This window comes from Musa acuminata, chromosome BXJ3-10 (genome assembly GCF_036884655.1).
Source record: "Musa acuminata AAA Group cultivar baxijiao chromosome BXJ3-10, Cavendish_Baxijiao_AAA, whole genome shotgun sequence".
NCBI classification, from domain to species: Eukaryota; Viridiplantae; Streptophyta; class Magnoliopsida; order Zingiberales; family Musaceae; genus Musa; species Musa acuminata.
In genome coordinates, this window is record NC_088358.1 from 22,470,238 (window position 1) to 22,483,054 (window position 12,817).

Sequence of the window (12,817 nt, forward strand, 5' to 3'; positions counted from 1 at the left end):
AGCAGTAATTCTATGCTTGTTTTCCTGACCAAAAAATATATATATTACTTTAAAAAGTATTAGATGCTTTAAGATCACTTTAATTTTGCTCATGTGAATACAGAAAATTTTCCAGTTGTCTTCTTTTTGATGGTCAACATTCACCTTCAAGCATTCTCGTCATGACTTTTCAGAGAGACTGTTATCACTTCAAATTCAAGTTCAGACTTTGGCAGCATACAGTGCTTTCTATGGACTATTGGGAGACAATTTGACCTTTCTTCAGTGCAAAAACAATAAGCCATTTGACTTTGTCAATATAAATGATAGCATAGACATCTTTCTCGAAGCAAAACAACCCTCTCAATGTGAACAACATTGTCGTAGAAAATGACAAGTTCCTTTCATTCTTTTACAGCCTGACGCATAAGCAGAAAATTGCTAGTGTCTCTCATTAGTCACAATGTGACTTAGAAAAATCACCACCATTCTTTAAGAACAAGACAAAAATAGTAGCATCCTTTGGATGAGCAAGAGATCTCACAATGACAAGATGATTGTGATGCAAGGAACTGAAGAGACACAAACCTGAAAGAGTCACAAGACTACATGTATTATTGGATGTGACAAGCTAAATCCCTAAAGACTACAAAATTCTTCTCACCAAGTTGAAGGCAGCTTAAGATGATTGAAATCCTTTTTCTTTCCTTTTCCATGGCTTCTTAAGAAAAAAAAGCAAAGAAGTTACCACGTTATCTAATTCTTCCAACAGCTTGAAAGTTCAAACTCCAGAGAATTTAATGTGTTTAAAAGTCTCTTAAAGAACACCACAAATGATCACAAAAGATTCCAGTCGATGTCGATGAGCTTTACATTTGTTACTTTGATGCATGCACATAATCATGATCAAATTCATCCGGCATATCAGAAATGATGTAATTAAGTATCATCTTGTGATCATAAATGTCAACAATTAAATCAACTAACTTGTCTACTGCCAACATCTCATGTTACTTTAAGACGTCGGACATATACATATACATATACATATATGATAATAATCGCCTAACAATCGAAAATAATAATGATGATGGTGACGACAGGAGATAAATATCGTCGGCACAATTATAATCGAAAGAATAGACCGTGTGAATGGTCACCTTAGCATGCAAAAATCAAACTAAGATCATCCTATTTGCTTTTGCCATGCCTCGTTTAACACATGCATAGCTACATTTCAACACCTAATTTTTTTATAATGTTAATTATTATTATTTTAATATAATTTTTATTGATTTATAGAAAATGTATAATAGGTTGCTAGAGATTTATTATGATAGGTTCTAGAAAAGAAAGATATATCTATTAATTATATTGATATTATTAAAGATATATATGATAATGTAGTTACTAGTGTTAGAACTATAGTAAATGTGTTTAATGAGTTTCCTATTAGTATTAAATTATATTAAGGATCTACATTTAAGTTTTTTTTCATTTTATATTGATAATAGATGAATTTATTTCTTAGTGTATGTTATTTGTTGAATATAGGTGATAGCATAAGTTAAATTAATTATAAACTAGAGCTAGAGGTAAGCTTTACAAACTAAATATCTTAAATTAAGTAGGACTAAAACAAAATATATAAAATATAATCTTAATAATTCTAGAAATAGATAGGAGAATATAGTTTGATTGAATGGACAAGAAGTCTTTTAAGTAAAAAATTTAGATATATTAGATCAATTATTCAATAAGATGGAAAGATCGATGAAGATATTCTTCGTAGAGTAAAAACAAAATGGTCAAAATGACGAGGGATGTCAAGAGTTTTGTATGATTATCATATACCTTTGAGATTAAAAGAAAAAAATTATAAAATAATTATCAGACCAATAATATATTATAGAAGACGTGAAATAATTAATATTAGTAATACGAAAAGAAATAGAAGAAGATTTAAAATTTTTTTAATAAAAATCATAAATAAATATTAAAAATATTCTAAATTTAGTTAAACATATGATTTTTTACGTATCTCGATCACCATAAAAGATTGATCTCAAATAATCAAGATTTACTATTTTATTATTGTTATCGTCTTATTACCCTCGTGACGTAATTATGACACCTTATCGGTCCTTATCCTTGGACAAGTTTTTTGCATCATGTGAAAGGACAGAATTCTCAATACACTTGGAGAAATGCATGGGTTCTATATATATATCTATCATCCTATCAATGGTCCCCCGTTCCAGAACAGAGACTGATCGAGCTAACCTTCCTTCTTATCATGCCAATCCACAGACCATACAATTTATTCCACTCATCTGCCACGAGATTAGAAATTTGCACAACATTCATGCCTCGGTTCATTGGCAAAAAGTCACTGAGAATCGAGTGTAGCTTTCAACTAGCTAGAAGAAGAAGGAAGTAATGTAGAGAGAGAGAGAGAGAGAGAGAGAGAGAGAGAGAGAGAGAGGTAATGACTTGACCACGGTTGCTTTGCATTTATAAGACAGGGAGGCTCATTGTCTTTGTCACATACGAAGAAGGAACGGAAGAAGTAAGCTTAGAGGAACAGCGGAGAGAAAGAGAATATGGAGGAGAAGCGGGAGAAGGCCGGGCAGCAACAAGGGATCACAGTAGAAGAGGAGGAAGGGAAGGACGTGGTGCTTCCGGGATTCCGGTTTCATCCCACCGATGAAGAGCTCGTCGGCTTTTACCTGCGGAGGAAGGTTGCGAAGAAGGCCTTCAGCATAGACATCATCAAAGAGATCGATATCTACAAGCATGATCCTTGGGATCTTCCAAGTAAGTTAGATTCTCTCGTCTCCTGTGCTATGAGTAAGAACGTGTACCGATTAAGTCACGATTAGGGCTTTCCATCGCTGAAGAAGAAGTATCGCTCGTTGTCATTTAGTTAGCTATTAGCATTCATTTTGACCAACGTTTGATCGATCCCCCTCAAACCTCGCAGAAGTCATGAGCTCTGCCGGAGAGAAGGAATGGTACTTCTTTTGCCTGAGAGGTAGGAAGTACAGGAACAGCATCAGGCCGAACAGGGTCACCGGATCCGGATTCTGGAAGGCCACCGGCATCGACAGGTCCATATGCTCCGCCGGTCGCTGCATCGGCCTCAAGAAGTCCCTCGTTTACTACACAGGCAGCGCCGGGAAAGGCACCAAGACGGACTGGATGATGCACGAGTTCCGCCTTCCTTGCACCAACACCGACAACACTTGCCCTACCATGCAAGAAGCTGTGAGTTCCCTTCCCTTCCCTTCCCTTCTTCTCAGGACGTACTCGTGTTGTCGTCGTCCGTCTCCAACACGCTCTAAACCTTCATCATCTGTTGCAGGAGATTTGGACGATATGCCGAATCTTTCAGCGGAGTATTGCCGCCCCCAAGAGAAGCTGGAGGGATTCGATCAGCAAGAAAAAATCTGATGACGGGAACGACGAGTTCAGGTTCGATGCCTCCTCGGACTGCCAAACGCATGCAAGCCAGCGGAACTCGGTGGCGCAGGCTCCCATGGCGGCGTTGTACTCCGACGTGGGACCGACTCCCTACGCGAATGACTTCTTCCCGGATGGCAACTGGGACGAGCTTGGAAGGATGGTGGAGTTCATGACAGTTCAAAATGTGTTCTCTTACTGTAAATAACAACATGGAATGCTGACAAGAAGAAGTAGATGCAACTTCAACATGATACGAGGCATCTTATACATGCAGGAGGAGGTCGAGTAGCTGCTGGTTTTTGGTCTGAGGAAATCTTCCTTGTTTGATACCAAGAACAAGAAATGGCTTCGTGGCATGACCTGTACCTGAAGCAACAAGAACAAGTTTGACGTGGTTTCGTTGACTGACTTGTAGAAAAACTGAAGAGAGAGATCTTCTCGAAGCCTATAATTTCATGAAACTTGTGGATATCTATTTGCTTGTCCCGATCGAGGCTTCCATAATGTGGCTTATTATAATGTATATGTTGTTTTCGCTATCATAGACTAAAAAGCATAACCTTTTAAAGCGTTTATGATGGATGTCTTCGTTTGACCTAATCAAATACAGCGATTGAAGCTACGGATTCAAATTCCACATAAGCTGGATTTGAACCCAATCATATATATATATATATATATATATATATATATATATATATATATATATATATATATATATATATATATATACACTGAGCATTTTTCTTTTAATTTTCTAAGTTTTCTTCAAAACTCGATACATATAGACATAGATATTCGGATACAGGCAAATATATTGATAAATATATTAATATTCGATATATTGATACAAATAGATATATACATACATACATACATGACAAACTCATTCAGACAAATATGATATTGTCTCTCTCAAAAGTACAAACCTTACACATAATTAAACTCATCGATCAAGACTTGTTTAATTTTTTTTAATTTCAATCTTTGATTTGGTTTGGTTTGATCAAATTAATTTCAATATAAAACATACACATCTCTGTATACATCAAGATCTTCCACATATATTACTTCCATCAACATCCATCTAAAAGGTTCAAGTTACTCACTACTAGTCATTTTTTTATCAGGCAGGCAACTCAGACTTAACCTGGAAACCGAAACTAGAATAAAGTATTCTATGTTCTGATGCAAAAGAACCATAAAATGTAGCTGCAACGGCAGATATTTGCTACAAATGTTACATAAAGAGTGTTTAATGTACTAATCACCAGCATTTCTTTACAAGTTTGCCTAATCCTTGATTGGTTTTGTACTTTCGAGTACAAAATATGAGAAGATACTACTAATAACCTAATACACCTCTGTAATTTATTCACGGATGATCATGTCGTGGTTCTTTTTTTCCTCCTAATTGTTCTGGTAAACATGGAGGAATCTCTTCTTGTTTAGTTCTTCTGCAGGGCCACAACTGCAGAACACACAAATATCCGTCCATCTTTTTACGCATTTAAATCAAACAACAAAGACCATGAATTGTTCATCTGGATTCAAATATCAGCAAATCCAAATAGCGCCACAACCGAATTTCTTGTTTCTTTTCTCTTCTGGTTTTCCAAAGAAACCTGCATGCTCAGAATGACAACAATCAGTTGATAGGAACTTTGCTCTCAGTACCTTTTTTGTATTTTGTAACACCGATGAAACAAGCAATTCTCCTACCAAAGAATTACCTCTTGTGACCTAATTATCTTTGTTCATGGTGATCTTCGCCATGGTTTCATGCCTTTCTGGTTAATCTTGAATGGCCAGCTTTTTCTACGCTTTGGTGTCTCAGAGAAGATGCCAGACGCCAAAGCCTCCTGAAGCCACAGCTCAAACTCGCCATCCTCAACAGCCATCTTAGCATCCAATCCCCAAGAATATGTAGAGGAATTGGATCGCAGCCCTGTGCTATCAAAAGCGACCATGTTCACATGAAAGCTTGGCCCATGAGTGTTGGGCCTACATGTCATTCCCTGCATATAACAGTTTTAGAGTTAGATGAAAAAGGTTAGAAGCAAAGGCAATTGTTAATTTATCAACAGTTCATTAAAGTTTCTCAAGTACATGATCACGGACATAAAAGCTAGTACACGGGACAGGAAACATGACATTTGTGATAGTTGGTCAGAAATTATAACCAAGGTTCAAAATTTTGGTTTGATACCAGTTAGACCCCTTGTTGGATCAGTATAGTACCAATATATAGGATGGTGAGCTATATGGTCTAATAACTATCCTTGGTTAGACCAGTATATACTTATCCATATGTACCGATCCAGCTGATATCTTGATTATAATATATGTTAACAAATGGCCTCAGTAAGTTATACTAGACACCATAATAGCACCATCGAGGAAAAGGAGGATTAAAAACTTTCATCAAATGAACCATATAACATTTGTAATCTCTTTCTCTACTAGCTGGCTGACAGAACTAAAATAATCTTAAACTAGTCAGCAAATTATCTTGCAAAGTGCACACCCTGAGTTTCACCACAACTCTACCGAAAAAGAAGAGACCAGCAACATTGCCTTTGTTGGAGTACTACTACTATCTTGTAATTATCAAAGTTGTCATTCAGATAACTGCTACCTGAGCCCAAGAATAACACAATTTAATTGCATGATAACTGCATTTAGGAAGTATGAACAAAAAAGTTTCTTATGAGATGGCTGCTCCAAATGACAGCTTAAAGTTGAGGCTAGATCTAACACAAAATTGTTGTTTGAGTAACAACAGAAACTTGAATAAACATTGAACTCTCAGATCCAGCTCTTTATTAATAAATCTGATAGATATCCACTGACAAAAAAAGAAATATGATATTAAAGCCAAATTCTAGTAGTATATGAATATGCAACTCCCAAAAAATCTATCAATTTAAACATCAACAGGATATCATTTCGCCTAAAAACAACCCATCAAAAAAAAAATTCAAATCAAATTTCCAGATTTAGTAAAATTTTGAAAACCGAATGCAAGAAAATAATAGAAATCGTCAAATTCGAACCTGACAAATTGCCCACTCAGACACATCAAATACTTTGCTCTCTGCACAGACAAAAGCTCGTGGGATTTCCATCTAAAAAACAGGAAACAGAGAAGTAAAATGATTAACAACATAAAATGCAACGTCAGTGCCAATTGTCTCTAATAATAAGACTGAAGGACACCTGTAAACTACAGGTATAGTATCAAAAGAGTTTCTTTCTTTCAGAGTCAAAAAAAGATTAAGCAGTGTATCTAATTCATTTTGTCGACTTGTCTGAAGCTTGAACTCAGACTCAATAGTTCCTTATTCCATTTCAGGATTCATCATTCAAGCACTAAGACTGAAACAGGATCCCATATCCATATGAATAAAAACAGTCGATGAATACATTGGTATTTATCACAGTTATAAAAATAGCTTAAAATTATTAAGCACCCATCAGTTTGTTTAACATAAGCATAATTGATAACACTTATGAAGGCTTGGGATCATGAAAAATGCTAAAGATTGAAAAGATATCCTAAGTACCAACAAAATAAAATTTGAAGAAAGAAAATTCACATGTTCTTAAACATATAAGAAATAAGCTACCTTCTGAAGTGTCATAACAACTGGTTGGCAGCCACTTTCTACCCACCCATCTCCATCTTTGGCTTCATGATATTGGGAGCAATCCTGTTGGAACAGAATGTTATAATCAGGCTTCAAAGATCACATAGCTCTCATTGTAAATAAATATGTGAATAAGAACCATTATGATGTCAAAAACTAGGTTAGCCTCTCACCTGACACCACCTTGCCCTGGATTTACTTCTGTTGGTGCATATCCATATATGAGAATTTCCACACTTTGTGCACTGAATGCACCTAGATTCTTCAGGATGGAACTCTGCCCCTCCCTGTAACATAATGCAATCAGATGCTTAGTTAAAAACTTCATATCTCATAAAATAATTAGTTTGAAAATGCCTAGTATCAGAACAATCCAAAGTCACATGCCAAACTGAAGAACCCTGACAACACAAGTAAAGGGCCAGCATTTCATATGCTCAAGGTATATAGTCAGATTACCAACCAACACTGATCATTTGACGATGGTGGTGACAAAAAAATAAATGATCACCTATTTTGACTAATCCCTTAAAAGATTTGAATTTAAAAATCAGGTGCAAACCCAATAAAGAAGTGTTCCAGTTATCTTTTTGAAGAACTACCACCAAAATATATATTATAATAGTAAAATAATAGATTTATGCTAAACCAAATAATCTAGCATATTTTATGGTCAGTTGGATGAATCAAGAAATGATATGATAAATTTTGGTAACATGTATAGAAGGCACACGGTATGATGCAACTCTCTAGAATGAATGTTATCTCTATGCCAAGGCAGATGCAACATTTACAATGACAAAACTTAAAACCCCGTTCTGTGGAAAGATACCTATATTACAATTAGCACACAAGCGAAAGTGTTATGTCCATTAGATTCAGATGCATGACAAACATTTATCACAAAGTAAACATTACATTATTATGTACTAGAAAAACTGAAAGTGCATGATATGTGAGCTGACAAGTCTTGTATTTTTATAACTACCAGTTTCAAACAGTTGAAAGAATACAAAGTCATGCCATGTACTGTAGATTATCATGTATTCTACCTGCTGAGATGTAACAGAAGACCTCTGACACTCTCTCCCACGTTCTTCCTTGCTCAATTGCTCATCATAGTTTTTCTTCTTTGTCAAATCTGAAAGAACCTGAAATTTCTTGCTTATTAGTTGTGAGATATTACCTGAACATGTTGAAAGAAAATAAATAGAAGGCACTGACTTATTGCTGCACTACAATATTTTACTCAGGAAACCAAGAAAAGAGTATTTTCTGGGATATAATTTACCTCATATGCACACTGAAGCTTTTTAAATGATTCACAAGCTAATGAACTTCCCATATTTTTGTCAGGATGTACAAGCAAGACCTAGGAATTCACATTCACAAGTTAACTTGTGACATGCTATGCATTGGATAAGACTAGTTTTAATTGAAGAAACATCTTTATACCCAGTAGCACACCTTTTTATGGTACTCCTTCTTCAATATATTATGGTCAACACTCTCATTCCTAAGAAGGCCCAGAACTTCATAATGGTTAGAGCTGTTCATTATCCTTTCCATCTCAACCAACGAAGTCGGCTCCATTATGACAACCTTGCTAGAGGAAGCATCCTTCTTTGTATTTGAAAGATTTGATGCCTTGGTTGTCGTGCAAAATGATTTAGAATCCACTGCATCTTCAGCTTCTTTAGTCGGAGGGGAATATTCACTGTCAACAGAAAAGTCTTCCATGACCTGTTTTGACTCCTTTTGCTCTTTAACATGTGTGCCTTCATCAGTACAATCACATCTTTGAAGCAAGTTATTTAATATATCATGGGAAATAAAAGAGAGATTTAATGCTACAAAAATTCCATGCAATCCAACATAAGCATTGACACAGTAAACTGCATATCCAATTGCAGTCAATATCAAGTAACGTGCATGATTAAGGGAGATTACGTAACCTGCATGGAAAAGAAAGTCCACTTAAGACATGTCCAGCAAGAAACTAATGCAAATCTAAATAGGAGAATCTCTTTGCATACCTCCAGCTATTAGTAGCATTGCTATTAACCAAAAGTAGCCATAAATCCACATAATCAAAATGCCACAAGGCCCAATAATAGATAGTCCAGGTGTGAAACCCAAATAGTGTATGAATGTAGCAGCAGCTCCCTGATAAAATGAATATACACATAAATTTTGCACAAACCACTGGTCTTTGTTGCAATTAAAAAATTTGGGCTCTGCTCAGAAGTTTCTCAGATTAAATTACTTCTCTCTTATTGGTGGACTATAATACAAGTGAGAGTAAATAATTGTGAGTAAAAAAACTAAATATATAAGTTCTCAAAAGAATCAAGCACGGTGCAGGAAATGAAATTCACTGTTTATCTAATGCAATCACAGAAACAAACAACAGACTGGAACTTTTTAACCTTATACCATACTTTTTGGCTTACAACAAGAGATGAAGTGAGATGAAGAAATGGCAGCATACAAACCATGAGTCCCAATCCAATACCAGATATAAGCAAGTAGTTGTGCTAGAATTTACCATGGATGAATGAAAAATCAATTAGATAACTTAAACCATTTGACATCTTCTGCATACATCACCATCTGAGCAGGAAAGGAAATGTGTAAAGAGCTATAACTCTATAAAGAAATTGACTTATTTTCCGATTGACTTTGTAACAATGCTGGATTTTCCTATAACAATAAACAAAACAAAACATATCTTTTTCAAATCATTTCACTTCCAAATTGACACAAAATTGCAAATTTGTGGAAGATGTGTTTAAAAGGAGGCCTGATCTGGTTTCTAAATCTATAACAACTGGAGAGATTTTTAAACATACAATAGCTTAATTCTATTTCTACATGTTATTCTTAAGCAAGTAAAAAGTGTATATGCATATACCTTTCTCTATGCTTTTAGATAGAAATTTCTATTTTCCAAAAGACGATTAGGTGATAAACCACCAAAGAGGCACTGAATCTAGTACTCTTATCTACAAAGCATATGCCTATTATCAGGACCTGAAATCCTACTTTAAACATTCCAATGGAAAAGCCAAAGTAGCATATAAGCAATTAAGAACACAATTAAGGATCAAATGCCGCTGTCGAGGCCTATAACAACTAAGAACATGATTGAAGATCAAATGCCACTATCTAGGCCATAACAGTATATATCGTATGCACTTGATCATATACTGCAGGAAAGTAATTCATGAAGGAGGAAACGACACCTACGACTAGTGAGTAGAAGCTGGTGATCATTCTGATGCATCCTGACATTTTTTTGATGGCATAAAGAATCACCAACAAGAAACTAAGCTAGCCCAAAAAATAGTTATATATTAAACGAAGATAGATCGAAACAAGAGACAGAAGAAGCATCAAGCTAGCTGAGATTACATAAACCCAGAAAACAAACATAACCAGCTTTGTTTAAAAATAGAATCTGGTCGAGAGTGAAGAAAGTCATGTCAAGGGTGAGAATTAACGAACCAGAGATAGAATCGCATAGACAATAGAAGTCATCGAAGTCAAGCAAACGAAGCAACTCCACAAAATGACGAATAGCGCTGTTGTACCGAAGGTAAACAGGGACCTCAAGCCTCTCGCGACACAATCCCTCCAACGCAACAGCAACCTAAAAAGAAACATCGCCACGATTGTGCACCAGCTGTAAACCAAAGGCCAGTGGCGGTCGATCAGAGTCGTAAGTTTCTCCACGGCGTGGCTTGCAGCAACTCGGCCACTCACAAAGTCTTGCTTCTGGAATTGGACCCATACGCACACTTGCTTGAACAAGTCTATACCACCCATCGAAGCCACAACGATAAGATGCTAATCACAAGAAGCACGACGCATCATCTTCCATCTTAATGGGATTGTTAAAGGATTCTAACGACCATTTTCTTCCAAAGGAGCAAGGTTCATTCAGTAAAACAAAAATCTCATGGGCAATCAGCAATACTATTCCAAATATCACATTCTTTCATTTTTTGAGCAGATATCTCTGCTTATTTACACTTTCATCACCTCTGCCATCCCGCAACCATCTTCATCCGCGGAAAAAAGGACAAAGAACCCTATCTTTCCTGCATCAAACCAGCTAAGGTCCTCTTTTTTTTTGTCTTCCTCCAGCTACCGCCGGCGACCCGGCCGACGGAGTCCTTGCTGGGAAGGGGAACAACGAAAGAAGACGATTTGGGGGAAAAGGAAGGGCCTTGAGTGGGTGCCTACAACCAAATCCAAACTCCTCGTACGAAACGCCACGAAATAGACAAGGAAAAGGAAATTCGACAATGCAGGGGAATCCAACTAACCCTTATCCGGTTGTTCTGCTTCTTTTTGGTCGGCGTCGGCCACTGCTCGTGGACAAGAGAGGAGGGGAAGAAAATGGTTGCCAGTAAAAGATAAAGATGGGCGAATCGGGAGAACTACAGAGATTTCGGAGCGGCATGAAAGATCGGAAGCAGCGAGAGAGAGAGAGAGAGAGAGTAACGCTGCTGAGGCGTTAGAAAGGGCGGGTTGCATTCGATGTTATATCGGCACACTTTTACCTACCTGTCAACTCTCGTGACCAGTGTAAAGATTACGTCGGCCCCACTATTCTGAGCAATTACAACGCGAGTACCCAATAGGGTTGAGTCATGAGGAGTATCAGACTCCAGCGTAAGACATTACACAAGGGGAGTGGCTTTCCACGACACGGCAAACCTTTACCAACTAAATATGGGTCCCGTCATTATACCCAATCACAAGGCGCGTAGTCATGGGGTGCCGCGCGAACGAGTAGTTCAAAGTATTGCCTTCATGGACATCTCCCGAACTGCTTAATGAATGGGAAGGGGCGCACGTGGGCTCCGTCGTCTCGTCCAACGGCAAGTCACGCATGACAGACCGTCGAAGAGGTAAATGTCAAGAATTCATGTCAATCGATTGATGGGCAAATTTCTAAGAAAAATCTCAAAATTTTTCTTTTTCTGTAGAGCGTTTCGTTGCTAGATTTACTTTTTTTAAGAGTTATTTTCTTTCTAAAAAGTTATGATTATAATTGAATTTTGCTTACTTTGTTTTCGGCTTTACTTTATCATCACATTGTCTTCACCTCTCATTTATAATTATGGTTGTGCCTTCGCCTATTGTCTTTGTCCTGTTATCTTCGTCTTTATCATATTGTCTACATGCATCCTCCCTTTTATTAGATCTTGACATCATGAGCCTCCCATCGAGTTAGCAGCTATGGCACCACCATCGAGATAGGAGTAATCCCATCATCATCAATGGACCTTGTCACGTGCTCTTAACCATTAATACGACATTTAGGGATATGACAATGAGAAATATGACGACAAAGTGGACAGAGTTAAGGGAAAGGAGAACAATATGAGGTTTACGGGTGAAGAGAAGAGGGAAGGTGAGGGCAATGACGATATATTGTGTCAATATGTAATGAAGTAGAAGGATGTGAAGGAGAGCTAGTAATGTCTAGTTCCAATAAAGTTGGAGAACGTGGAGAAAGAGCAAAGGTGGAGAATGCGGAATGAAGATGATGGATGAGGATGTGAATGATGGGCATGGAGTAGAAAGGTAAAAACGATAATTCTTGAGGTAGAGGCTAAGGATAATATTATCTTTTAAAAAAATAAGTAGCGTACTATATGAATAAACTAAAAAAAATGCTTTACTAAAAATAATAATAATAATAATAATAA

At 36.8% G+C, this 12,817-nt stretch overlaps 2 protein-coding genes across 4 annotated transcripts; one reads left to right on the top strand and one right to left on the bottom strand.

The window, feature by feature from the left end:
• Window positions 1-2,544: 2,544 nt before the first annotated feature.
• Window positions 2,545-4,019, top strand: LOC135651572 (transcription factor JUNGBRUNNEN 1-like). The gene is made up of 3 exons (XM_065171755.1): window positions 2,545-2,796; window positions 2,963-3,246; window positions 3,344-4,019. The coding sequence occupies exons 1-3, from the start codon at window positions 2,583-2,585 to the stop codon at window positions 3,647-3,649; spliced, it is 804 nt and encodes a 267-aa protein (XP_065027827.1). The 5' UTR covers window positions 2,545-2,582; the 3' UTR covers window positions 3,650-4,019.
• Window positions 4,020-4,653: 634 nt separating this feature from the next.
• LOC104000394 (uncharacterized) lies at window positions 4,654-11,602 on the bottom strand. Of its 3 annotated transcripts, XM_009422422.3 has the most exons (11): window positions 11,426-11,602; window positions 10,602-11,338; window positions 9,131-9,260; window positions 8,562-9,049; window positions 8,386-8,466; window positions 8,147-8,245; window positions 7,268-7,381; window positions 7,074-7,157; window positions 6,501-6,572; window positions 5,178-5,462; window positions 4,654-5,069 (listed from the first exon to the last, which is right to left on the bottom strand). In XM_009422422.3, the coding sequence occupies exons 2-10, from the start codon at window positions 10,920-10,922 to the stop codon at window positions 5,202-5,204; spliced, it is 1,650 nt and encodes a 549-aa protein (XP_009420697.2). In that variant the 5' UTR covers window positions 10,923-11,338; window positions 11,426-11,602; the 3' UTR covers window positions 4,654-5,069; window positions 5,178-5,201. The 3 variants fall into 3 exon arrangements, with proteins under 3 accessions (XP_009420697.2, XP_065026224.1, XP_018674478.2); XM_065170152.1 differs by lacking the exon at window positions 6,501-6,572; XM_018818933.2 differs by having other exon boundaries at window positions 10,602-11,602.
• Between the last annotated feature and the right edge of the window lie 1,215 nt (window positions 11,603-12,817).